General features: G+C 36.6%; 3 protein-coding genes and 1 long non-coding RNA gene across 4 annotated transcripts; 3 read left to right on the forward strand and 1 right to left on the reverse strand.

Annotated features, from left to right (window-relative positions):
- The first annotated feature begins 248 nt into the window (after nt 1–248).
- LOC102233391 (serum paraoxonase/arylesterase 2-like) lies at nt 249–3468 on the forward strand. Its single transcript, XM_023330814.1, has 9 exons — nt 249–382; nt 475–545; nt 629–684; nt 871–1033; nt 1536–1662; nt 1768–1968; nt 2067–2148; nt 2538–2666; nt 2791–3468. The coding sequence occupies exons 1-9, from the start codon at nt 306–308 to the stop codon at nt 2950–2952; spliced, it is 1068 nt and encodes a 355-aa protein (XP_023186582.1). The 5' UTR covers nt 249–305; the 3' UTR covers nt 2953–3468.
- A 101-nt stretch (nt 3469–3569) lies between these two features.
- Nucleotides 3570–8295, forward strand: LOC102228189 (serum paraoxonase/arylesterase 2-like). The gene is made up of 9 exons (XM_005798476.2): nt 3570–4538; nt 4745–4812; nt 5040–5095; nt 5359–5527; nt 6476–6599; nt 6694–6891; nt 7505–7586; nt 7893–8021; nt 8111–8295. The coding sequence occupies exons 1-9, from the start codon at nt 4456–4458 to the stop codon at nt 8270–8272; spliced, it is 1071 nt and encodes a 356-aa protein (XP_005798533.1). The 5' UTR covers nt 3570–4455; the 3' UTR covers nt 8273–8295.
- Nucleotides 8296–8582: 287 nt separating this feature from the next.
- LOC102227930 (potassium channel subfamily K member 5-like) lies at nt 8583–15539 on the reverse strand. Its single transcript, XM_005798475.2, has 5 exons — nt 15266–15539; nt 14644–14755; nt 11591–11757; nt 10386–10554; nt 8583–10296 (listed from the first exon to the last, which is right to left on the reverse strand). Exons 1-5 carry the CDS (start codon nt 15446–15448, stop codon nt 9599–9601), a joined length of 1329 nt encoding a protein of 442 aa, XP_005798532.1. The 5' UTR covers nt 15449–15539; the 3' UTR covers nt 8583–9598.
- LOC111608111 lies at nt 11725–17894 on the forward strand. Its single transcript, XR_002752540.1, has 3 exons — nt 11725–11791; nt 17562–17667; nt 17805–17894. It is a non-coding gene; the product is annotated as an uncharacterized LOC111608111 (long non-coding RNA).
- Nucleotides 17895–26737: the final 8843 nt, after the last annotated feature.

Here is a 26737-nt window from a genome sequence, read left to right on the forward strand (position 1 = left end):
ATTACTTTTGCCAGCGATTTCACATTTTCACAAACAAAGCAACCTCCTATGTCCCATGAATAAACCATAAATGTTTTCTATTATTACTTTTGTTCTGGTGAACCTCTATTTAAACCCAACCCAAAATATGAGAACAGCGCAGCTATCAATCAATACGACCCTCTGTCTTTAACAAGAAGAAATAGTTGTCATTTGTCCTATATTATTGAAAGCAGCATTGACCCCGCCCGTTGTTATTCGTCTCACGCGACTGAGCCCATAAAGATTAAAGCACAGTGCGAAAAGTTTGCAGTCGCGCTGTGAAAATGGGAAAACTTGCGATCATTTCGGTTGCAATAGCAGCACTTTCGGTGCTGCTCGGAGAAAGGGTCCTCAATATTAGGTAAGGTGGAAGTCAGCTGGCTTCACTGCCTTGTTTGTCTTTATTACAACTGTTTGCTGCATGCAATGTAACTTTGTGCTTAAATTCGACAGCAAAAGGTACCTCATTTACAGGGAGTTGGGCAACAAACATCTGCCCAACTGCGTTGCGCTCAAAAACATAGGCAAGCGATGAAACAACCAAAAAATGCAGCCAAAACAATGTTCGAAAAATATTAAAGTAGTGATTCATTATTTTCTCCTGCAGAACATGGCTCGGAGGATATAACCGTTGTTGGAGATGGCCTTGCCTTTATCAGCGCTGTGGGTATTTATTTTGTAACTCAGCCAAGTCTTTCCCCATGAAGCAAACGTGCAGCAAACTCAAACATTGGGTCATATTTAATTTTAAATCTGTTGACATTTATTATTGTCGGATTTATTATCGATAATCAGAATTTATTGCTTGATTATTTTATGATTAAATTATTTATTTTTAAATATTTACAGGGACTCAAATTTCCTGGACTCCCATCCTCGGATGAGCCTGGAAAAATCTACACCCTTGATCTCAAAGATCCTAATCTAAAACCGGTGGAGCTGCGTATGCCAAGGAACTTTGATTTGGAGTCATTCAACCCGCATGGCATCAGTGTATACACAGATCCAAGTGGTAAAATGTTTCTTTTGGTTTATGGAATTGAGGACATATAGCTAGTGTTAAGCTTCCTCTTGTCTGTTGCGGCTAAGTATATGCCAGGTTGTGGTATTAAAGTATAGGGCTGAACAATATTAGGAAACATGCAATAATATCCGTGAGGTTGTAATAACACATCACCTCTGATAAGTGCGTATGTATTTGTGTTTTGGGTTCATAAACAGACTTTAAAAAGTTGCTTCAGGCCTACATTTGCTGTTTTCGAGTCAAGAGTCTAGACCCTTTGAATGAAGTACAGCGTAGTACAAGGGGCTGGATTTTACCACACTAGTATGAAATCTGCTGATAAGAATCTTTTCTAATAGTTTGAGTCTATATATGAAAATCAAAATAACATTAAATTGATGGGCACTTTTTTTATTTCAAGTTTTCGTGCATCATTTTTCTCACTTGCATTCCTAAAGCTTAGTTTGTGAAGTTCCTAAAGTGTTGCTTTCCTTTTTTGTTTCTTTGTCAGATGATACGATCTATTTGTTCGTTGTTAATCATCCTCAGTTTGAAAGCCAAATTGAAATCTTCAAATATGTGGCAGATGGTTCATCCCTAGTGCATCTTAAAACCATAAAGCACGAACTACTGCACAGGTGAACACTCTGTGATTATCTGAAATTTACTACAATATGTAATCAGTCTTAAAAATGATTCTATTTTTTTTTTTTTAAATTTGAGACTATTTTTGTTCTTTGCAGTTTGAATGATGTTGTCGCAGTAGGGGTTGAGAGTTTTTATGCCACCAACGATCACTACTTCTCTAACAATCTCCTGAAAACATTGGAGATTCTTTTGCTTATGCCTTGGACCAATGTAGTGTTCTACAGTCCTAAAGAAGTGAAGGTAGTCTCTGATGGCTATCACTTTGCTAATGGCATCAATATGTCTCCAGACCAAAGGTGAGTATTCTTACTAGGGGTATGCAACATGGTGGCTGTTTGCTTTTTTTTGTGTGTGTGTATTGCTTCATGGTTGTAAAAATTCCTCTTCCTTATAGGTACATATATGTGGCAAACATATTTAACCACAGTGTGAATGTATTGGAGAAGAAAAAAGACAACACACTGACACCAGTAAAGGTAGAAATACTCAGGCATGCAAACTTGCTGTGCTTCTTTGCTATGCTTTTTAAATCGAAGTTAATTTATGATTACCTTTTGATTGGATTTTATAATGACATTTTTTAATATAAATATTCAGCAATATTTGATCAACTGGATGGGAAATTTTAATAAACATTTTTGTAGCGGTCTAATAAAAATGCAGGCAACTTGCGTTCTAAAAAAATGTTTTTTGTCTTTATTAAAAATATTTTTTTAAGGACCAAAGTCATGGAATTTTTTAGAATTGCAAAGGCCAAAAAACAGACTGTATTACCCAACTGTGGGTGTGGTGCATGCTTGTTCTCAAGTGGTGACTTTTTTCACAGTTTTCTTTGGATGCATAGTAATTATCGTTTCCTCACCAGTCTTTGCCTTTGGGTTCACTTTGTGACAACATCGAAGTGGATCCTGAAACCGGCGACCTTTGGCTGGGCTGTCACATTAACGCAAAGAAGCTTTTCCTGTTTGATCCCAAAGATCCTCCAGGCTCAGAGGTTTGCGTTAACTGAAGAACATAACAACATTAACCTTCTGCTAAGATATATTATAGGTGGTGGTGTTAACTATTTATTACTCCTGATTGTGCTTTTTACATTATTTATTTATTTTTCCTTGTAGATCATCCGCATCCAGAACATTCTCTCAGATGAACCCGTGGTGACCCAGGTGTATACAGATGATGGCAATGTGCTCATGGGCTCTTCGGTGGCAACTGTTTATGGGGGGAAGCTGCTCATAGGGACCGTGTTTCATAAAGCATTGTGTTGTGATTTAAAATAGGCAAGTGAAGGTGATTAACCTCTCAACTGTCACACCTCAAAGCATTTACATGTTGGCCAATGGTTCCATGAGGACAGTGGTGTCCTTATACAGATTAAAGTAAAGAGGTTAAATAAGGAAGTTTAGCCAATAAAATGGAAATCAGGATATACCTATGTGGTTAGACAGGGCAGTGACGATTTTAATGGTGATGTGCTGCAGGGTTTGCTTCTTACAGTCTTCTGAAAATATACTTGAAAGGATCTGATAACAGAAAACCTCTCCAAGTTGGTGCTTACTGAGCCACACAGCTGAAAAAATGAAAAATAATATTTACAAGTGAATTTTCTTCCTTTTTTTTCTCCTGTAGTGTTGGGCAGTAATTCAGTCATTTCAAAGACATGGGTAGATTATTCAGGTTATTGGTTTGTGTTCATTTAAAATAATATTTTGGGTGAAAATGTGGGTTTTAGAATGTTTAATATGGTTTAATCACTGTAATTTTTTGTAATTGAAATAAAAAAGTTCTTAAAAGTACATTTTTAGCTAACACAGTGTCAACTGTTGTGCCACATGGTATATAAATAACATCCTTTGCACAACAGAATGACTCTAAAAGTAGTAGTATGTTTCACATCTATCTTTTCATCAGGTTTGTTGTGGGTTTTTTGCACAATTTTCTTGAAATATCAATATTCCATAGAAGAAAATATATCCATCCTCTTTTGGAGAAAGTTTTATTTTTAAAACACCAAGATAGAAATAACATTGAGCTTCTTCAAAAGTGACAGATCTCCTATACTAGATATTTATCACAATTTATAAGTTGTCTTTTGTCTTTCCAAAGTTCATGCAACATTTAGCTGGACTCAGAGCAAAAGTGGCTCTTTTGACTGTAAAGGTTGAAGACCCCCCAAGTATAGAAGCTGACTGTTCGTAGAGTGCAGTGTCAAAGTATATTATCGGAAAGGTAAGAGGAAGGAAAAGTGTGAAAGAGAAATGTACACGAGCAACAAGGACAAACACAGAGGATTTTGAAGTAAAGCCCATTCTAGAGTAAGATTAATAAAGGACGGACTGAGGCTGGGGTCAATTCTTCAAGAGCCAACACACAGGTATTTTCAGTGTTTTTTTTTTTTTTTTAAGCCCCCACTTAAAATTTGTGGGGTATTGAGGAGAGGAAAATAATAAAATAATGTTACTTTTTTTATATAATATTCTTATAAACAGATATGTACTTGAACGTAATAGCTTTTTTTGTTTTTACTCACTTCTTGTGGGTTTTATTTATGTGAAACCTTTCACAGTCCTACCAAAATGACTTAAATCTTTTACAAGGAAAACTCCCTAATTAACTCTAATATAAATTCAGAAAAATATAGTTACATTAAAGATAAGTGTTGAAAATATTGTGTTTGGATTACTTTTTATCCCCAAAGCATTCCAAATACTGTTTTTAAGTGTTGCTACTTGGCGCCATCTTTGTTGGAGGCGTGTTAACGCACTTCGGAAGTTCAGTCAAACATGGCTGCTCTAAAGAAAACGCTAATCGCTGCTGCTGTTGCCGCTGTGGCGGCTTTCTTTGGCCACGCATTTCTTAAAATACAGTAAGTTAAACTTTTGTCGACCGGTGATGAATTGCAGATACAGGACTGGCAATATTTATATTTTTAAATGCCGATAGTTGATGCCTGGACAGTCTAATGTTTGAAGTGTTAATATTATTTAGAACTATATTAAAAATAGAGGTCCATCTAAGCTTAAAACGTAACATTTCAAGCTGATTTTGTTGACTTTAGTTGTTTTTCTGCAGGAGGCTGAGTCTTGCCTCCAGAGAAATGCCTGTCAAGCACCTCAAGTGTCGTTATTTACCCAATATAGGTATGCATTCTTCACTTAGAAGTGTCTTCTATTTTGAATACACAAACCTCTCTCTTTTATTTTTATTTATTTATATTTTTGCACCAACTTAATTCAGCTCTTTGTGTAACATATAAGAGCAACAAAAAAGTCTGAAGTCCAAGCATTTGAAAGTAGGTCAAGTGTCAACAAGACAACAGACTTGAAGAACGAAAAGTAATAAGTTTCACCATAAACCCTTTTTTCAGAGTATGGAGCAGAGGATATCACTATCCTTAAAGATGGACTGGCCTTTTTGAGCACAGTATGTTTTTTAATCACTGAACATCTAGTAGTTAATCTGGTTTGATTTTTTTTTTTATATCTGTAATTCGAATCATGTTTATTGCTCAAGTGTGTAATATAATGAGAATGCTCTCTGGCGGGGGATGACTTTCATGTAACACAATAGATTTGGAAAATAATCAAAAGTTACCAAAAGAAAAAGGAGCCTTGTAGTAACTTCCTGTAAAAATAGCCCATCGACTGTCAAGAAAAATCTCTTAACAGTCACTGTTATCCGTGTAGGGGCTGCATGACTACCTTGGATTGCCTTCGTTCTCCAATGAACCAGGAAAAATGTACGTTCTGGATCTGTTGCACCCAAAACCGACCCCAGTGGAACTGCAAATCAAAGGAGAACTGGACCTCAGCTCTTTCAACCCGCATGGGATTAGTGTATACACGAATGAAGCAGGTAGAACACATTCCAGCTTCGAAATATAACATGGAATCATTTTCTCATTTGTTTCTGAAGTCAACCGATGTGTGAACAGCACTGGTGGTTGCTTTTAATGATTGTAGCAACTAACAAAGTAATGATGGCTGCAAACAAAATCCCCTGCGAATAATGGAATATATTTGGTTATAAATGTAACCAATGTAGCAACATAAACCTTTTTGAAAATAAAATGGAGTTTTTTCAGTCTATAATATAATGACATTTTGTAGAATGTTATAACCTTATTGATGTATCATAAAAAAAGCCTTTAGAAATGTAGTAATTGCAGTCAGTAATTTAAAAACGCATAAATAGATCAACATTTCTTGAGAATGTATTTTTTTTCAATTTTCTCAACAAAACTTGGTTTAATTAATGGCACAGTTGTGCTATTCATTCATTGAAGAATATACAATTCAGTACATTTATAATGCTTTTCATTAGTTTAGGTATCTAGGTCAATAATTTTAAGTATAGGTAAATAAATTTTAACTATTTACTGCAAAGTGAATTTGGGGCTAAGATTAGTGAGCTCAATGTGAAAAAGAGTCCAAAGAGCATTCTGAAATATTCTTAGCTTTCTCACAGTGGCAAGCAGCAGCAACAATAGCAACGACTTGTTACAAAATTGAGTTTGACCTGGTGAAGGAGAGAATGAATTCTGAGCTCAAAATTAAGCAAACAAATTCAATTATATTCACACACACAGACTGCAATATTTGGATTATATCCCTTAGCCCTGTTGCACCTCTAGCCAGCTTCTTGCTGTACAGACCACCTTACATGACAACTGACTGGAACTATGTTAAAGTAGAAAATAAACTTCTAATAGATTGTCAAAGAGCAAAACATACTACCAAATACATAGATTTAGCAGGAAATAATCACACTGAGTCTAATGACAGAAAACGATTTATTTTACAGATGACTCTATATATCTGTTCGTTGTCAATCATCCTCAGCAAAAAAGCCAGGTAGAGATCTTTCGCTTTGTTGGGGAGGACACACTTGTGCACTTAAAGACTGTTGCACATCCTTTACTGATCAGGTATTTACTGTACAATAAATCCCCCTGGTTTACCTTTACCAATATGCTGTAAATGTTGGAATATCCATCTTATTACTGCTTGTATTTGTTTCAGTGTGAACGACATTATCGCCGTTGGACCAGAACATTTCTATGCGACAAATGATCGCTATTTTAGTTCTACACTTCATCTGCTAACTGTCATCCTGAGTATGCCCTGGTGTAACATTGTGTACTACAGCCCTGAGGAAGTGAGGGAGGCAGCTGGTGGCATTCAGTCTGGAAATGGGATAAATATATCTCCAGACAAACGGTTATTTTCAGCTCGTTTTATTGTTAACAATGACAATTTGCACAATGAATCTTGCAATTTAGAGGTGTACCTCAATATACTACACAGTAATAAAGTTAATTTATCATAGTAATTATTTATAGAGAGTGAAGCTTTAATAGCATATGCTTTTATTACACACATATTATAAGATGCCAAACATATGTTTAGAATTTATCTCTGGTAAATTGATGATCATGGCTTACATCAAGGGAAAATCCAAAATCCAGTGACTGAGAAAATTCACTTATTACACAAGATTGTTCTGAAAAGTATGTACATGTACACTACAGTATATTCACTCAGTACCTGGTCAGGTCTTCTTTTCCAGAACCACACGCTGATAAAGTCCAAAACTCTGCTGTTGTGAAAAATGTGCGAACACCAATGTACGTTAGGAACTGCAGGCATGTGTCACTCATGCAGCACAACAAAATTAGCATCTTCATGAAGCTTTTCAGCTGAAGGAATGCTCTAAAATATCCCAGTAGATGGAAGTTCTTACTTTAAGAAAACACAATGTAAATAATGTTAAGGTTTTAAAAGTGATGGAAGTATTAGACAAATACCGTTTTTGGGTTTTTTTCTCCAACAGGTATATTTATGTTTCTGATATCCTGGACCACGAGGTGGATGTTTTTGAGCGATTAGACGGAGAACAGTTGGTGTACATTAAGGTGTGTGTTTTCGTGTTTCTTTATCTTGGAAGTGACAAAGATGGTTCTGCCTTTTGATACATTGTCAGTATTTCAAACTGCTCCTGATTGTTGGACTTTCTGTTTGCTCCAAAGAGCTTAATGTTGTACATGAATTTCTTCCAAAAAAAAAAAAAGCTGTGCATTACTATGACATTATTTTATGTGCTGTTATTTTATATTCTGTTACTTTTCTTATTCTTTCCTTTTCCATCTGAAAAGTTTCACATGCTCTGATCTGACAGGGCATAGTGATCACGTCTCTTGTACTGTGTGTTTTTTGAACAGTCTGTTCCAGTTGGAACACTTTGTGATAATATTGAGGTGGACCACATGACAGGTGACGTCTGGCTGGGCTGTCATCCAGATGCCACTAAATTGTCCAGTTTTGATCCAAAAGATCCTCCTGGCTCAGAGGTCTATGTTTTTTTTACTGTTTCTTTTCTTCTTCTACAATTCATACTTGTTTTTCGTTATAAAATAACTGACAACAACCTTTCCTGCAGATCATCAAGATCAAGAACATTGTCTCAGATCAGCCAGTGGTAACCCTGGAGTATGGAGACGATGGTCATGAGCTGATGGGCTCCACCGTTGCTGCACCCTACGAGGGAAAGCTGCTCATCGGGACAATCTTTCACAAAGCCCTGTACTGTGCTTTGAAATAAACTGCCAACTATTTATCCCAAAACACAATTTTCTTATCTCTCTTGAACAATAAAACTATTTTGGTTTGTCATAGAAAAAGATTATGAGAAAACAGAATAACATTGTCACAACTTTTTCTCCTGGTATTTACACATGGACCTGCTATGCATCAAAAAAAATTATTTGGTGCAGCTATCCTACTTTTATTTCAGGAGTCAAAAATATAGGAATAGTTAGGCTTAAAATAGGCAGATATCAATGATAAATACAGTTCTGCTAATTTGTTTACACACACTTTCAACATGGAAACAGTCTATAATGCAATGTCAGTGAATTGCAAGAATTGGAAGCATTGTATTTATTGTGGATTTCCCCTTTAGTCCCTACAGGGTAGCAGCTGTTATATAAACATCAGGGTTTTTACGCAGCCTGGAAATGTATACTTTCAATCAATCAATCAATAAAACTTTACGTATCACTTTTCAACAAAACTTCACAATTTTATAATCATTTATTGTTTCCGTACCTACCAAAATCAACAAAGAAAGCACATTTACTGAAAAGGCTCTTATCAGGGCCAGGTTATTATGTCTCTTATTTTAAGCAATATATTTTAAATTGCACTTTGTCAAAACCTCTGGGCTGGATAAAGTATAGGCCAGTTACCATTTATTGGCCATCATGGCTCTTTTCATTTTAAAGACATAATATAATAAATTGTTATAATGGTTCTTTTTAGTAAATTTGTTTGCTTTGTTCATTTTTCGTGTTAAATAAAAATCAAAAGTTTAATTAAAATATTACTCAGTATACCTGCTTTCACAACAAAACAACAACTATATGAAATTTGGCAACATAAGTCCATCATAAGTTCAAGTTTATTTTAAAAAATGTGACAATGCGTATTAATGAACATTTACAATACATGAGGTTATAGTCGCTAACTAACTTCAGTCTGGTCTCGTTGACAAAGTGATGTTAAAGCACATAATAAATACAGGAATAAAAACCACAAAATAGCATTACGAAATAAGCAATGTATTAAACAATCTTGAAATCCATACATTGTTGCATATAATCAATGTTGACATTAATACTGTGAGCCAGTTTTTAAGATGTTTTTCTAACCATCTAAACAGTAAATGCAAAAAGACTTCTAAACATATAAAATATTCTGATTTGCCAAGTTTAAGCTAAAATAGGAGGCTGCAGATGGAAAAAAAAGATCTTTTGTGAGACACACAAGAGCCGGCTCCCTGAAAAGAGCCAAACTTCCCATCATTATTTGTGAGCTCACCATCAAATACAACTGAAAATATTGTTTCTGTTTCTCCAGGGAGCATGTATCATCCTTTTTCGTCTATACAATTATTATTTTCTGCCACCTTAGCTATTGTAAATCTAGTCTCCCCACCATCAGGATGCTGCACTTTCTCTTCTTCTGCAGCATCACTGTCTGGTGATGTGAAGGTGATCCCATCATTTACTGATTCAGAGGAACCATCTTTTCTATTTTCCTCATGGTCTGTTATTCCACATGCTTCTGATGGGGGTTCCTTGATGTTTTCCTCTTCCTCTTGTTGGCTTTCGTCCACCGTTGCATTTGCAAACACCTCACTTAAACTGATGTGTCTCTTGTGCCGCGGTGAGTGCTCCAAGGTCTGGATGTAGTCGGCCAAAATGTCACTGCAGCTCTTGGAGCGGTTTATGTTCTGGATTGGCGGTGGTTTCCTTTTCCTTGCATTAATTCCGATCTCTTTGATGACCGTGCTGTAGTCTTCGTCCTTCTCAGAAAGGAAGTTGAAGATGTCAACGACAGTCGGCCTCACGTCTTGTTGCTTCTGTTGTTGCACAGGGTCTGGCTCCATGTACAAGGGTCTGTTCCTGTGCCTATGCTGTCGTTTCTTCCTCAGCACTTTATGAGCTTCCACAACCATGTGGACGTTCCAGCTAAAGAACAAAGACAGCCAGGCCAGTCCCATGTACATCCATAACTCTGCCATTATCCTGTAGAGTCTTGGGTATTCGATATCAGGATTTACACCTGCAAAGAGTAAAATAATTCTCAGGTGTGTGCAGTTCATTTCAAATTTCATATTCATACCGCCACCCTTTCCGAGTGAAAAGTCTCACCTGCCACATAATCTCCAAAGCCAACTGTTGTAAGTGTGATGAAGGAGAAGTAAATCCCTTCTAGATAGCTCCATCCTTCCACAGACATGAAAATAAGCGGAGGGATCACCAAGTGCACCAGCAAACCCCATAGGAGGAATAAGGCCGTGCATGTCAGCTGGACCTTTTTCTGTCAAAGGCAAGAGAAGAAATGTATGTATAATAAAGCATGGTGTTCAAATTTGATTAGAAATAAAATTTTGAAAGGCGTGGTGTGCATTTCTGGTAACAGAAATTAAAATCCTGTGAACTTGCCTTCAGAAGTCAACAAGTAAATAGAGTCCCAATTAAGTGTGTGCAATTATATTACATTATATTAGCTGTTCTATGAAGGCTTCCTAGGTTTGTTAGAGAATATCAGAGAAATACGGAGGAACACAGCAGACAGATCGGGAGAAGGTTCTGGAGTTTAAAGCAATGTTACAAAACTTCATTCTATACTTTAAACATCGCATATACGGCTATTCAATTCATTATATGAAAATGGAAAGAAAATGGTATAAATCATGAATTGACCAAGACACGGTCTTCCACCTGAATTGACTATCTGGGCAAGTAGAGTAACAATAAGAGAAGTCAAGAGGTCCATAAATTTGGAGGAGCAACAGAAACAGTTGAGGTAAGGACGACTGGTAGTGAAGAGCCACGGCAAAGCCTGGTAGAGCAGAAAAACATGAAAATCATAGATTTCAGAGAAAATAGTGATTTTAATTATTTTTATTTTTTGTTTTGCTAAATATACAAGTTAAAGTCATGACAAAACCGCCCTGTGCTTCAAATAACTTTCATTGGCTTAAAATGGTAAACTCCAAACTAACAGATGAATCCAAAATACAACTTTTAGGCCTAACTGAACATGTATTGCAGATCAACATGAGCACACCACCCCCAAAGTAAAACATGGGCATGGCAACCTCATGTTGTGTGCATGCTTTTTTTCAGCAAGTGGAAAAAATTTGGATAAAGTTAATAGAAAGATGAATGGAGCAAAATATGGGCAGTCCTGGGAAACAAAGCACAGAGCACCATTTGAGGCTGTAAAAGACTTGAGATTGGGACTGAGATTTGCCTATCAGAGCTACAATGGAATGATTGAGATCAAAGTGTGTTTAAGCATGATAATGGTTCAATCAAAGTCCAGATTTAAATCCAGTTAAAAATCTTACCACTGAAACACCCTTTTCTATCAGGATCCCAGACAGTCGTTTAGTCCGGTCTCCAAAGAAAGATCCCAGTGTGCTTATCCACACCAGGCAGAGAGGGATCCCACACAGGCCATACAGGATACAAAACACGCGGCCAGCTTTGGTCTTGGGAGCAACATTTCCATAACCTTCAGATGAAAGAAAAATGAAAATTGACCAGAGGTAAGACAGTTGTAAAGTTAGCAAATCATCAATAAAACTTCTGATAAGTAGATAGACGCTAGGTTAGGAATAGTGTCCTATTAGTTAAAAATTTCCAGATGGAGTTGTCCAAAAGTGAAAGTTATCACAAAGGATTAATCTAACACTAGAAAATTTCGGAAGAAATTTAGCCGGGGCCTGCCAAGGCGCGCCCGTCGGGCATGGGCCCGGCGTCGTCGCGCCACAAATCGGCGTCGACGCCAAAGGACGCCGCGACGTGATCAGTGGCACGCGGAGAACCGCAAGAACGTTAAGCGAGGCGGACGTGCACCGTTCGGTACGATTTAAAATGTTGTCAAGGCTTTTATTTTGGAAGTTTTGTTAACCTTCATTTCAAAGGGCCAAACTAATCCCATGCGTAATAGTCCTTGGGTTAAAATAGTTATATAATGCTCAAAACACAAGTAGCTGATGTAAAAATATTCAAGGCTTTTATTTTGAAATTTTCAGTATGCTTCATTTCAAAGGGCCAAACTAATACCACGTGTAACAGTGCTTTGGATGAAAAAGTCAAATAAAGCCAAAAAGAGCAATTACGTCATGTAAAATTATTCAAGGCTTTTATTTTGAAATTTTCAGTATGCTTCATTTCAAAGGGCCAAACTAATACCACGTGTAACAGTGCTTTGGATGAAAAAGTCAAATAAAGCCAAAAAGAGCAATTACCTGATGTAAAAATATTCAAGGCTTTTATTTTGAAATTATTATTATGCTCCATTTTAAAGTTCCAAACTAATCCCATGTGTAACAGTGCTTTGGATGAAAAAGTCATATAAAGCCAAAAACAGCAATTACCTGATGTAAAAATATTCAAGGCTTTTATTTTGAAATTTTCAGTATGCTTCATTTCAAAGTTCCAAAGTAATCCCATGTGTAACAGTGCTTTGGATGAAAACGTCAAATAAAGCCAAAAACAGCAATTACCTGATGTAAAAATATTCAAGGCTTTTATTTTGAAATTATTATTATGCTCCATTTTAAAGTTCCGAACTAATCCCATGTGTAACATTGCTTTGGATGAAAAAGTCATATACGGCCAAAAAGAGCAATTACTTCATGTAAAATATTCAAGGCTTTTATTTTGAAATTTTCAGTATGCTTCATTTTAAAGTTCTGAACTAATACCACGTGTAAGAGTGCTTTGGATGAAAAAGTCAAATAAAGCCAAAAAGAGCAATTACGTCATGTAAAAATATTCAAGGCTTTTATTTTGAAACTTTTGTTAAGCTTCATTTCAAAGGGCCAAACTAATACCACGTGTAACAGTGCTTTGGATGAAAAAGTCAAATAAAGCCAAAAAGAGCAATTACATGATGTAAAAATATTCAAGGCTTTAATTTTGAAATTTTTGTTAATATTCATTTCAAAGGGCCAAACTAATACCATGTGTAACAGTGCTTTGGATGAAAAAGTCAAATAAAGCCAAAAAGAGCAATTACGTCATGTAAAAATATTCAAGGCTTTTATTTTGAAATTTGCAGGATGCTTCATTTCAAAGGGCCAAACTAATCCCATGCGTAATAGTCCTTCGGTTAAAATAGTTATATAATGCTCAAAACACAAGTAGCTGATGTAAAAATATTCAAGGCTTTTATTTTGAAATTTTTGTTAAGCTTCATTTTAAAGGGCCAAACTAATACCATGTGTAACAGTGCTTTGGATGAAAAAGTCAAATAAAGCCAAAAAAGAGCAATTACGTCATGTAAAAATATTCAGGGCTTTTATTGTGAAATTTTCAATATGCTTAATTTTAAAGTGTAAAACTAATCCCATGTGTAACAGTTACTGAGTTAAATCAGTTATATACAGCCCAAAGCAGCAAGTAGTTGTAAAGGCCAGTTCTCAGTCCTGATCTGTTTCAACTGAGGATAGATAGAACTACAACGATGCGTATTCGTAGTCCTAACCAGCAGCCAATAGCCTCTTGAGTTCCGTTGCTATGGCAAATAATGGTCTCAGCAGGTGTGAGCTCTGAGCTGTGAGCTCTCAAACACACAAGTGTGTTTGAGCAAACACACTTTACTGAAAAAAAGCATTGGAAACAAATCCTTCTTGTTCGGGAACCGTAATACATATTCGAAAAGCGTTTTAAGCGTATGACAGTTCAATGTGTCTTCTGCGATAGTCCCGAGATTCATATCTGTACCTCACTCAGAGCATTTACAGTGATGAGAGAAAGAAATGTTGTGCCCAGATATGAACCGAGGTCGGCTGTCACTCTAATATGAGCAAAAATGAGAAACTTTGGGTCGCTTAGAGGCAAATTGTGGACAAACCATAACTGGTATCGACGAGCCGTCTTCACTTTCGAAGAGATCACAGACGTATCTACAAAATGAAATTTGAATGGCATTTCTAGGTGAATTTGTGACGACACAGCAAATCCTCAAAAATAGGGTATTTCTAGGATTTTTCCCATTGAGTTATAATGGGGTTTTTTTCGTAGTTTTTTGCGAATTATGTCGCCATGTTAATCCCGAATCCCACCAAAAGTAATAGCTGGAATGGCGTGAATTTTCTGCACGTTTTGATACCTCTTTTGTAGGTGTGCACGCAGCGGTATGAGCCGCATTAACGGTTACGGATGAAAAATAAAGAATAATAATAATAAAGAAACTTTTCTTGGGAGAATAGCAATAGGTTCCTGCCATTGCTTTGCATGGCAGGCCCCAATTAGTAAGTAAAATGTTAGCTGCTTGCTGATAACAAATCCTGTACTTTGGATAACACTAGAAGCAATGAAAGACATGGATTCATTATGAAGGATAACAACCGGCTAGTTTAGTTACAGATTGGCAGGATGGGTGTAATACCTATAGTAGTTACGATGGTGGCAGCAAAGATAACAGAATTGCCCCAGTCCCATGTGTTGCGGTGATTGTCCCCTGTAATAGCCACACCTTGGCCGGCGGCCTCGGACGCTATCTGAAGGGAAAAAGTACAGTAAAGTAATCTCCAAAAAACAAAACAAATACACATTTATTAAACATAGCTCCTGCTAGTGTTTTACCCATTGAAACGGACTGTATTTGGAACAATGTAAGCTCTTTACGTTTCAGCATTCCCCACAGGTGAACACACCTTGTGGAAACTTTCAGACGTGTAGCGGCGTGTGGTCAGAGCGTCTGCTCTTTCAACAAGTCTTTCAGTATTACTAAACTCGTATAACTAGGGAATGATAAAAGGGAACTTTTTCCTGTAATTGTTTGCATTTAAGTTAAGTATGCTGTGTCTTTTTAGAGCAATAATAAATAAATAAATCCCGACTCAAATGTAACTGGATGTACTGTAAAGCAGAGAAATTGTAGTTTTTATAATTTATTTATTTTAACTTTAATACACCACATTTCTAGTAACATTTATATACGTTCATGACATCAAAAGTCATAACGAACTTTTTTTCTATATGTACTTTTTAAAAAACGAGCTCCAAACCTTCAGTATCTCATCTAGGGTTTCCTTTGTGACGTTGTTGCTCCTCAAGATGTTTTCCTTCTGCTCAATATATTTGTCTCTAGCCGCTTTCCAATTTGGCTCCTCGAAAATCTGAAAAATCGCGGCACCGATCGAGAGGTAGAAAATGATGCACGAAGTTAAAAACGGACCTTTATCGGCCATGTTAAAGCCATAACTTCACACTCTCCCTCCAAAGCGAGCCGCGGCGCATTCCAACAGAGGACTGTTGTTGAGTGTGTTCTCTTTTCTTCCTGGTTTTTTACCATCAGGGGTTGGCAAAGCTGCCCTCGCAGCGGGACACACAACGAGACCTCTAAAACTTTTCACAATAGGGTTGTGAAAAAGTCTTCGCCTCTTTACAGTTTGTTTTTTCGTTTTAGCTTTAAACTTCTTTTTTTTTGTGCTTTTTGCCACACTTAAATGTTTTAGATTATCAGATAAATTGTATTAATAAAACAAAGTAAACCTGGCTAAATACAAACTGCAGTTTTCAACTGATTTTACTTTACGGGGGAAAGTTATTCAAAACAGTCTGATCCTATGCAAAAAAGCATTTGTCCCCTTCAACTTGACAGATGTCATCGACCATTTGTGTTTACATCACTGTGGATGAATTTTGCCTACTTTACTTTGCAAAATATTTTTGTCAGTCGACATTGGAGGGGCTGAAACCTGCTTAAGGCAGTACCTCAATCCACTTTCAGACTTTGTCTGGGCCACTCCAAAAGTTTAATTCATTTAATTTTTATTTTATTTTATTTTATTTTTTTACCTTTTAGACATGATGTGCTGAATAATGTGCTGTACTTTAGTGTTATATTGTGAATTGAAAGCTGGACATCCTGGACATCAGGATTTTCTGGGAGTCAGAAAAATTCACGGTTTCATCTTTTACAGCAAAATCTTTTATCCTACTTCATGTTGTCAGATATGTGCTTATCTGACAACATGATTGTTTCTGCAGCTTAGCCAGTAATAGAATCAGTTAATTTGTGAACTGCTATCCCGTCTTCCTGCAACAGGATGCTGTGGATAGCTTTTCCTCCCATAATAAATGAAACTATTACTTGAGAACTGAATTTTCCATTTACTCAGCTTGTCTTTTCTTATATAAAGTTTGCTTGATAGTCAGAAACTTGTTGGTTTTACAATAAAAGCTCAATCAATTTCCATGGCAAAATTTAGAAGTAAAATTTTAAAACGTTATATGTATGATTAGCTAACGTCTAAATGTTTCTTAAATAGAATATTCATAGAATGTATTCTTGATTTCATTTTTTAAAGCAAATATAAAGCCCAAAGAATCCCAAGGATGAAAACTGGGGGTAATACTGAATATTAGAAAAGCTGAATATTTATCAATTATGCAACAGAAAATTAGTTTCTGAGAACAATGTGACTCCTAAAATAGAAACAAAGGCTAATGCAGCTGCTAGTAATCTTGAAATACCTGTTCTGACATTTTATAGCCATCGGGTTTGGAGTAATGAACAAATGGCAGGGCCTTTGGGCTGACCTGCTGGGCAAGTTTTGATTTGTTTCAGCCTGCATTATATGATCCGCTCTACCCAGCTCTACTGGCAGTGTGGAAACCATTACTGAAAGGAAGGCAGAAAAGGGTTAAATGCTGCAAAGCTGTGAAGGATTTTATAAGGACGCAAAAAAACAAGGGTGGAGCTCCACTCTGCTTATTTGCACAACACTTTTCAAACTCAAAGTGCTACAAGAAGCACTGCTAACATAAAACAAATAGGGGCAACTATAAAGCAAATCTAAGCTGGGATACAAGTATCACATGAGTTACCCTCACCATTAGACAACTCATGTGAAAGAGAGGTTTTAAGCTTTGTTTTAGAAGAAGAGGGGGTGTGAGTGAGCCCCCTAGACAGGAAGCTGATTCCAGAGACAAGGGAGCATTTAAAATTAAAAGCTCTTGTTTTAGAAATTCTGGGAACAACCAGCTTACCCGCATACTGAGAAGGAGGGCTCTCTGTGGGACGATAAATGACAGAGACAGGATGTGGTTTGGCCGTTAAGAACTTACAGAGGAGTCAATTGTTTGAACCTCGGTTAAATTCCTGTTAGCTCATTTAAAAAGTAACACTATTTTTGTGGTTATTTCTTTGATTTGTTGGAAAGCAGCTGATTTCCAGTCAGCAATATAGAGAACACTAAGCCTTACAAAACTATTTATAGGCCTGAAAAGTTTTAACATTCTGACACAATGAAAACGGAAAAATGTCACATACTTTAAAGAAGTATCTCTGTCTTTCAGCTTTACAGCTAAACGCAATTGTGAAAGACATGGCCTCTCTGGAATCTTTAAAGGTTGTCAGAATCCCTGAGGAAGGATTTAACTACAGACACAGAAAAAAACATGGGTAAGTAATGACTTCTACCAAATCACACTCTTAAAATTGCAACAGTAAATTTCCCTCAAAGAACCTTTTTTTCTGTTATCAGTGAAACCAAACAGTGAACCTTGTTTGCTCAGTTTAACACTGCTCTGATTTCACAGGCAAATCATAATCAGCAAATAAATGGAGCAGCCCTGCAGAGCATGAGACACAAAAAGCTATTTGCCAATAATCAAAATGTCAAATAAACAATTAAGTGGTTTTTGTGTGCACATGGTCATTACTTTGTGTGTAAATGTATACCCAAAGGGAAGGATGTTTGCACTCTGCATGGATATTGTAGTTTTGATTATATTATTGTACAGAAATGGAGTCAGTGTCAGAAGCTGTCAACATTTGTCTGTACAACAAACGCTTTACCTATGATTTTTATTATAAGTATAAAGAAGGTATTTATATTTATAAAATTCAAATGTATTCACCAGTCAAAAATATTAAATAACATCAGGTTTTATTTCTAAACTATTGAGTGAAAACAATGTAACGATGCAGACTGTAACTTTACAATCTTAATCTACAGGGTAAAAAGTTTAAGTTTGTTACATAAAAAGTGTATATTATCTAGGCTTTTTGAAGGCATAATTAGTATTAAATATTTTCTTGGTGTTTCTTCAGAGTTTAAAGAAATAGTTTCACAGTCTGCTTTGGAGTTCTACTACTTAGCTTTAATTTAAAAGGTGAGCATTAGGGAAAGGAAATAAAAATAGGAAGACACAATGTTTTAAAAAACTGCTTGTCAGTTCTGGTCCAGTCAGACTTCTTTTTTATCTTTGCGACTCTGTCAGAAAAAACGAAACTGCGCCAGCAGCCGGCAGGGACAGTTTTCATATCTTTGTGTACAACCATTCAGAAGTCAGAAGCGTGCAGAGTTATGTAATCACACTGGGTGGATCCTGGCTGCTGTGTGTGATAATGGAGGGAGGCGTTGTCTGCAGTATAAACATACAGTCTGTCGCTCTCAGTCTACTGTACTGACAAGTTAAATACATGTTTATAGCTTCTGAAGAGGTTAAGCTATCTCAGATTTATACAAAATCAAGATAAAAATGATTGCCTTCTGCATGATCTTTTGGCTCAAGCTTAGACAATAATTTTTTCCCACTCCGCCGTGAGCCCTCCGTCAGTATAAGTGTGGAAAAATAAATCATCAAGGTAAGTCTAAGGTCGGATGTGCTTGACTGACCTCCTGGGACAGAGCCACTGGGATTTATGCCACACTGAGACAGATGTTCCAGGTGCATCAGCTGCTGAACTGAGGTTTGCTTCACCCTTTGGGATTTCACACTGTCACATATGTCACACATGACATGTGAAAATAAAGCAGCCAATTTCAGCCATTGATGCAGTGTGCAGATGTTAAACTCTGCATGGCAAAGTATATTTAGGCTATGCAATAAACTTCACATGAACACAATGTTTTTTCATACTTACAGGAGATTGCTGGCAAGTCGAGTTGTCAGAGCTGCATCAAGTATGTTATTGAGAATTTATTTTGTTTTATTTTGAAAAATATAATTTTTTTAATAATACATATTAAGTCTTTACTTTTCCCAACTGTAAATCTAAAAAAAATATATATATGTTTTACTGTTTAAATTATATTTATAGATGAGACTATCATTAACAGACAGGAGGTTCAATCAATCTACAAAAATAGAGCAAACTTTCAAGATATAGGTTATTATTAATTGTTGGTATTAGATAATCAGAACAATACCATCATTTTAGTCTAAAACAGGATATTGTGAAAAGTTTCTTCCTTTTAATGCACAGCTCTTCCTCTCTATTGTCACCTTCTGCTATTTGAGTGGTTGAAATGGGGGAAGAAGCTTGATTTCATGCAACCTGATATGTATATCACAGCATTTAGCTGGAATGTATTCTCCTGCTATGAATAAATCAATACATATAAATGCATTAAACTGGGTTGCTGTAATTGCTTAGTTTTGAAATATTTGCATATTATACACTAAAGTGGGCTAAAATTGGTTAAACTGATATTGTTTGTTTTCTTGTTGCAGTGTCCTAACACAACCTTAATAGCAAATAAATTCAATATTTATAAGTGAAAAAAATTAAATAAAATCTCTTGGCTCACAAAAAGCCATATCATAGATTAGTTTTGAGTCATTATACCCTGTAGGCTCAACTCCCATGTTAAAGGAAGCACAGCTACACATCACAGATATCTTTCTAAAGATGGATATCTTCACTGGGTCAGAGATCTCCTTTTGCAAACACAGGCAAGTTTGCCAACTTCTAAACTTGGCCCGTCTCAGCTGTTCCTTGGATGCAGGGCCAGTCCAAGCTACAAACAGGTGCTCAGGTCCTCCTCCTGCTGGCTGGAAGGCCCCATGAGAATATAAATTGTTACCAGTCAGGTAGATAAATGCACCAGCTTCACAGACAATAAGAAAAATATTAATACTTATGTTAACAAAGTTATAATGTAAAACTAAATAGGTAGTTTCTGCAGTTTCTGTCAGAACTATGAACACAGTTCAATGAGCTTTTCATATCTGATAATAGTGACAGAGTAACGGCTTTTGTTTGTGAAAACAACAGTAAGTTTGGTCTTTCAGCTCTAAAAAGAAACAAATTAGAAATAATCATTTTCAGTTTATTATACTGTGAAACCATGCATTTCTTCTGATAATCTGTTGCTACTTGTTCAAGATTAGATAAGTTTCAAAACAGTTGTGAAGGGTAAACGAAACATGGCACATGATTTTAACTATTTAAAAAAAAGAACAAAAAAACAACTGAAATATGAAAAGTGTGGCATGCATATTCCAAGTTTTTACATTTTATGACTAAAATGTTCTGCATGTTTCACATTTTTAAATTTTTCATGGGAATGATTTAAAAACAAAAAAAGGGAAAAGAGAAGCATGAAATCCTGTTGACAAATAGCATTGAATGCCAAAGAGCTGCAGACATGTGACTCTTCTGCTAATTTGTAGCTTTACTCCATTAGTTTCTCAGTGCTGCGTCTTTAACTGCGATCGTGATGCGTTTCGTTGTAGTCCATGATCTTTAGCTGTTGCATGTTCAACCCCTTTTACTTTGGTACCACTAAATAAAATCCAGAGCAACCGGCTGTTTAGAACTCAACTAATTTATAGAGAGAGTCCTTTTTGAGTTTCTAAGTTTGAATACAGTTGGTCTATGAAGGTGTCAAATATTTTCACTACTCTGTATTAAATAGTTTGATAAGTGTGAATAGTTTTGTAAGAATTCTGGTTAGGGCTTTAGAGAACTTTGGGATAACTATGCCAAACAAAGCTTTTATCCAACTAAATGACATAGTTCCAAGTAGCACGTTTTTCAAAACATGAAAAGGTCTTTAAAACATCTTGTGCACTCTAAAGTTGTGATACAAAAGCCACTGTGAAAGAACTAAACAGCGCCCTCATGTGGAACTAGGACTAAAGTTTGTAAGTGTGTTTTTATTTGCAGACATGAGTTTATGACCTAACCTTAGGTTTATTATTCACTGAAATTCACTGACATTAGTTTGCTAATTGTTGAGACAGAATCACATGTCTGTTTGAATGAAGGCGCAGACTCACCCGACGTGTTAAACTTAATATTTTCACGCACAAGCATGAAGATTTTTAAAAGGATCATTTATCGGTAGTGTGTATATAGACCACCCAGCAACCTGAGCCATTTTTTAGGCAGAGCTTCCACCTTCTGATCTGATCTCCACCCATCCCCAGCGAGTGCTTCGTCATTGCAGCTGCGTCACCGCCTCTCTCTCGGTCTCTGTCGCTCTCAGTGGAAACCTGATCGATCGGTTTCTGAGTTGACCCAAAGGCGAGCAGCAGGATTATGACATGGAATAAAGGTGGGGAGATCCCACGGAGGAGCCACCTATCAGCTCAGGTATGACTTGTCTTCCGGGACGCCGCCGCCTCTGTTGTTATTGCACACCTTGTGTGTACCAAGCTCCCGTTTTCTGGTTTCCACACGGCAGCAGTTCGTTTAGAGTTCAGTCAGTGTAGCTTGTGCTATGGGATTAAGTCAAACACAACCAGGTCAGGGGCATTTGTGACGCCAGACTGTGGGGAAAAGAAATAAGCAGAGGGCTTAGATTAAAGCAGTGCTTCAATGATATAATAATGACAAGAAATACGCGATAAAGCTGGTTGGACTCTGATATATGGGCCCTAAATACATAGAAAACCAAACATAAAGAGCTGCAATCCTGGAGGAATGAACTAAAACACAACGTTGATCTGAAAGCTAAAGCAGAAACTCAAATTCCACCTTGTTAATGAAATAGTTTTTTTTTTTAAATCTGCTGTGAGATTTCTGTAATGACATATATTTTAAATAAATTTGTTCGTTTCCATTTAATCTTCAATGTTTTGTTAACTCAAATAAATACTTGTTTTTCATGATCTGATACACTGTTTTTCTGTGTCTCTGTTTCTTTGCGGTCTTCTCACTCTGGCTGCCAACACAATGTGTGACGACCTGCTAAACACAAAATATGTGAGTACCAAATATAAATCAAGTTTTAATGAGCTCTTGTGCTGTTGTTGCTTATGTCGCAGTCTGATATTACATATAATTATATACAATTAATTTAACTTGGGAATCTAAATATCAGACAATATTTCTGTTAAACTTTCCTCAAGTGTTAACCATTTCATTAGAATTTAAAGCTCTTCTTTAAAGTCATACATACTCGTTTTTAAATTGCATTTTTATTCCTGTAGCATACCTTAATTCGAGCAGTTGTCCACTATAATTAATGCCTTCTACTGAACTATGTTGTATTCTCATTATAGAAGGGGACACTACTTTATTTGCCACTTTTTTGCCAACTTTCAAGACCAATTTGAGCAAGATATCAAGCAAACATTACAAGGAAAACTTGGCGGTAAAATAATTTAACATTTTCTGTCAACCAGCTGTAAGTTCAGCCGCCAGCTGAACCAGCTATGGGAGGGGTGCTGTGGCAGTGTCTCCCTGAGGCCTCTGAGCGCAAACATGTCTTTATCTATCAGGAACACATGCTCATAGAGTCCATTACACTTCACTGATAAAACATAGTTGACCTGATGTGGAATCCCCATCAGTTAATTTATGGTAAAGTATATTGTCAAGCTACCGTTGTTCTAGAATAATAGCAGGGTTTTAGAAAAAGCAAATTAAGCCCAGAAATCCCAATACAGCTTTTATTTTTATGCATGCAAATGCATTGGGAACACTTCACACACTATTCCAAAGCCAAGCAGGAGAAAATGGGTCAAATTTGTTATCGTTCTAAAGCAAGTAAAGAAGAAGAGAAATGTTGGGCAGTTGTTTTTTTTTTTTTTTGCAAACTCAAAAACTTACTGTACCAACTAAAAGATTCCCTGAAGGTTTAGTTTTCCTGTCAATCTAAGATTTATTTGGTTAAAGCCTGTTTGTGGGAAATGCATGGAGTCGCACAGCATCACCTAAAAATAGATATTCCATCTCAGGATTATTGGTATATGCCTTATGAACAACATGGTTTTTCCTAAGCACAGATTTTTGGATAGAGTAGGGTCCGTGGTTTGTGCTTGGCAGTACATAATGAGATCTTAGTATTTGGAATCATGATGCTCCTGAGATTTCCTCTGCAGCACAACTTGTTTGATTATTTTGGTTTAGTCCAAGTGACTCATAATCCTTGTTATGAGATAGATCTTGTGATCTCATGTTTCACACTGTGGCTTGAATACAGAGGGTACGGCTCATTTGACTATCTATGGGTCAAACCTGAAAGAAAACACAAAGTAAATAGTGGGTGGTAAAAGCCCTATTGACGCATCAGTAATATAAAAAAATATGTAGCATGTATTCATGCTCTGTCTGCCAGTTACACTGTACATAGTGTAGTGCTAATCTGTGGAGTATTGTTTAAGGATTCTTTCTGAGTTCTTAGCAAACTGCATTGCAATGCAGCTAAGTTGTTTCAATGCCAAAACAATGAACGAAGAGTAGAAAGACATCAACACAGCATATGTTGGTTTTAGTTATTGCATATCATATCATCAATGTGGCATTTAGCACCATTGTTGCCTATTAAATGTTTTCCTGCTGTTGTGCAGCCATATTTGACTACATTTTAAAACTAGTACAACAGAAGTACCTTTCTATTTTGTTGTTATATCTTCAAAACATCACATTTTATCCATTGTCGCTGTATAAACGATTGGACATTTTATTCACTCGCTTTTGAAGTTTCAAGTTTGAAAACTTGACACATTAAAGCCAACCTTTAACCAAACATACTGCTGATTGTGACCTTTAGTCCCAGGCTCAGGATGTGTTGATTGTTTCTTCTAGAAGGCTAAAAACTGAGGGCCATGATGTCCTTCAGTGTGTGGCTCCAAAGCTGTGGAACATTTTGCTTCTTTGACTTTCTTTTCTTATTCTTTAGGCACTTTGAAAAAGATGTAAACCTTTGTGTTTTATTAAGCACTTATTGCCGTAATTTTATTGTCAGTTTTTGTTGATGCACTTATATTGTTTTTAATTTAATGTTATCTGCTGTACAAAACTTTGGTTTATGAAATAGCATGTTTCTTTATTCACTTCTTCCATCAATTTTTATTTAGTTGTTTGAGAAGTAGACTTTTGGCTTCCCTTACATTTGAATTCAAATACCATGTAGAGTTTTTATGCTTGCCTTAGATGCTGTATTTATTTTATCCACAAGATGGCAGTGTGAACCAGTTTGGCCAGAACAGCAATAATCCTGCTGAACACAATTCAGCAAACATTCAGTTGGCCTAGAATCTCTGCTAGAATTATTGGTGTACTACACTGCGAGTCTCAGGTCTTGGTAAAATGTTTTAAACGGCATTGAAATCCCAGATTCATATTAATGTTTTTAGTGCTTGCAAATAGCATTTTTTCTTTACCTGCAAAAATCTGAATTTTCAAAAGTGATTTGTAATTTAAAAAATTTTCCCGTGCTTTATCTATACGAGCTTGAGAATTGCAGCTGATGGAAAAATGTATGCTTGCAGAAAAAAATGTAGAGGCACAAACCATTCCCGATTCATAAATTTTTCATAACATAATGGTGCACTATGAATATTAATACACGGCTACCCCTCCGTCTCGCTTGGTGTTCCTGAGAGCTCAGCACGAATAAAACCCCTGCAACTATGCCTCCCATACATGCAATGGGATTTTATATTTAAAGCTTGTTTGAAAGCTGGGCACGCTGTTTTACATAAGACTTGGAGACGTGGCAATGCAGTCGTGTGTGAGGGGATCTGTACCTAGATGCAGTTTTGATAGTCAAAGGGAGAGAGACGTACTGGCCGGAAGCACTGCGATGGGGTCGTTATGTAATCACTGAGTGGCCGTGCCAGGAGAGGGATAAAGATGTTCGAAACAAACATAACCCCCAAGCACTCAGCTGGAGTAATGCACTGCACCATCATGTGTTTTGCCTTTTGAACAGCAGAGAACAAGGAGGCAGAGTTGTTTGTGTCAGTTTTTTTTTTCTTTTTTGGGTGTGCCCATACCGTGAGTGTGTTTTGAGGAGTGGGTCGTCTCGCTGTCTGTGGTTCCAGGCTGTCACTGTCTCAGGGGACTGTGGGTCTGTAAAGTGCTGCTGCTGCTGCTCTCCTCCCCTCTGCTGTCTGTCTCTGCTCCCTCTCCTGGGTCCAGCTAAACACCTGCTCCTTGCAGTATAGGCACAGGGATGGGCAGGGGTTTCCAAGCAACTGAAGGCTTCCTCTTTGTTTGTTTTACCTGGTTGCTCTTTAGATCCAAAAACTAAAGCAAAAGGAAGCAGATTCTACCAAAAAAAAAAAAAAACTTCTACTGCTGCCTTCCCCCATGATTGTTTTTTTTTTGTAAATGTTTAACATTGCTATTTGGCAGGCTGTGTGTATAGTAAGTTTGCTCTGTGATCAAAGTCTAACAGATAACAATCAACATAGTTTCTCTTGGTTTGGTTTCCTTACTGTCTCGTGAAGCCTGCTGTCAAGTTCACAGCATTAAGAGTTATTGGATTTATGGAATAACATTTAACCCGGTAAGATAATTCTTTTTCAATCAATTGTGACTGAGTATAATTGACAGAAGTTTGGCTATGTAAGACAAAAAAAGATGGTGCCGTGCCCCTTGTGGTTAAGAGAATAATAAACCCTCTTTTCCTCCACACCCCCTCTTACCCACTCTGCCTATAAGCCGTATGTCCCTAATGGGGTCAGGCAGATGGGTGGGGACCGTGGCGGGCTTCATGAAGACAGCTAGTGTGTGTGTTTTATCAGGCACATGTGCTTGTTTTTGAATTATGGTGTGTTGGCATAGCAGTTTTCCTGACAAATTTCTTATTTCCTCGTAACCTATAAAATATTTCAGTTTCAGTACCCCTTATTGTGCTATGAAAAGTGATTTTGGTGGGTACTCAACCTTAGCCATTAAAATTCTTTACATTTTAAAAAATCTAATTCATTAGTATTGCATTATCCAATTTACATTCAAAAATATGTTAATAAGTCCAGTCAATGCCAATGAATGGCGCATCCTAGCCATCCTAGTCATTGAAATGTTAGAATAAATTTAATATATTTAGTATTATTAAAGTAACATTTATGCATTTTTATAATAATAAACTTTATTTTAAAGGGGGCATTTTAGTAGAGTAAACTTTCAAATTTTGCCATAGACTGTCATTTGTGTGGTGAAATTGAATGTGGCAATTCCTTTGCTTTTCCAGTTCTGGAAAAAATTTGGAAAGTTGTCTGTACAGCCTCAAAATCAGCTGATGAGGCTGCCTGATACAAAGTAATTTTAGTGTTTCAACTCAAAGTTGTGCTAACTTCAAGCAGTCCCTTGTGAAAATGTAGACTGTTAACATCCACTTATATAGCAATTTTTCTCTTTGGTACAAAGGTGATTCATTTTAAATGGCTAAAATAGTTAGTGCCGTAACTGACTTTTTTGTACTCTGTATGTTTATTAATTTTCTATAAATTCATGGCAATATGACACAGGTCCACTATTGGTAAGGGAACTATTTCTGATAACC

This window comes from Xiphophorus maculatus, chromosome 3 (genome assembly GCF_002775205.1).
Source record: "Xiphophorus maculatus strain JP 163 A chromosome 3, X_maculatus-5.0-male, whole genome shotgun sequence".
Taxonomy (NCBI): domain Eukaryota; kingdom Metazoa; phylum Chordata; class Actinopteri; order Cyprinodontiformes; family Poeciliidae; genus Xiphophorus; species Xiphophorus maculatus.

Excerpts from the sequence above, each read along its gene's own strand:
- LOC102233391 (XM_023330814.1), top strand. The coding sequence starts at position 306 with ATGGGAAAACTTGCGATCATTTCGGTTGCAATAGCAGCACTTTCGGTG. Across the intron at positions 1,034-1,535 it reads TGTATACACAGATCCAAGTG|ATGATACGATCTATTTGTTC; the intron begins GTAAAATGTTTC and ends TTTCTTTGTCAG. Across the intron at positions 1,969-2,066 it reads AATATGTCTCCAGACCAAAG|GTACATATATGTGGCAAACA; the intron begins GTGAGTATTCTT and ends TCTTCCTTATAG.
- LOC102228189 (XM_005798476.2), top strand. The coding sequence starts at position 4,456 with ATGGCTGCTCTAAAGAAAACGCTAATCGCTGCTGCTGTTGCCGCTGTG. Across the intron at positions 4,813-5,039 it reads TCGTTATTTACCCAATATAG|AGTATGGAGCAGAGGATATC; the intron begins GTATGCATTCTT and ends CCCTTTTTTCAG. Across the intron at positions 5,528-6,475 it reads TGTATACACGAATGAAGCAG|ATGACTCTATATATCTGTTC; the intron begins GTAGAACACATT and ends TTTATTTTACAG.
- LOC102227930 (XM_005798475.2), bottom strand. The coding sequence starts at position 15,448 with ATGGCCGATAAAGGTCCGTTTTTAACTTCGTGCATCATTTTCTACCTC. Across the intron at positions 14,756-15,265 it reads CCCTAGATGAGATACTGAAG|ATAGCGTCCGAGGCCGCCGG; the intron begins GTTTGGAGCTCG and ends TTTTCCCTTCAG. Across the intron at positions 10,297-10,385 it reads CTTTGGAGATTATGTGGCAG|GTGTAAATCCTGATATCGAA; the intron begins GTGAGACTTTTC and ends TACTCTTTGCAG.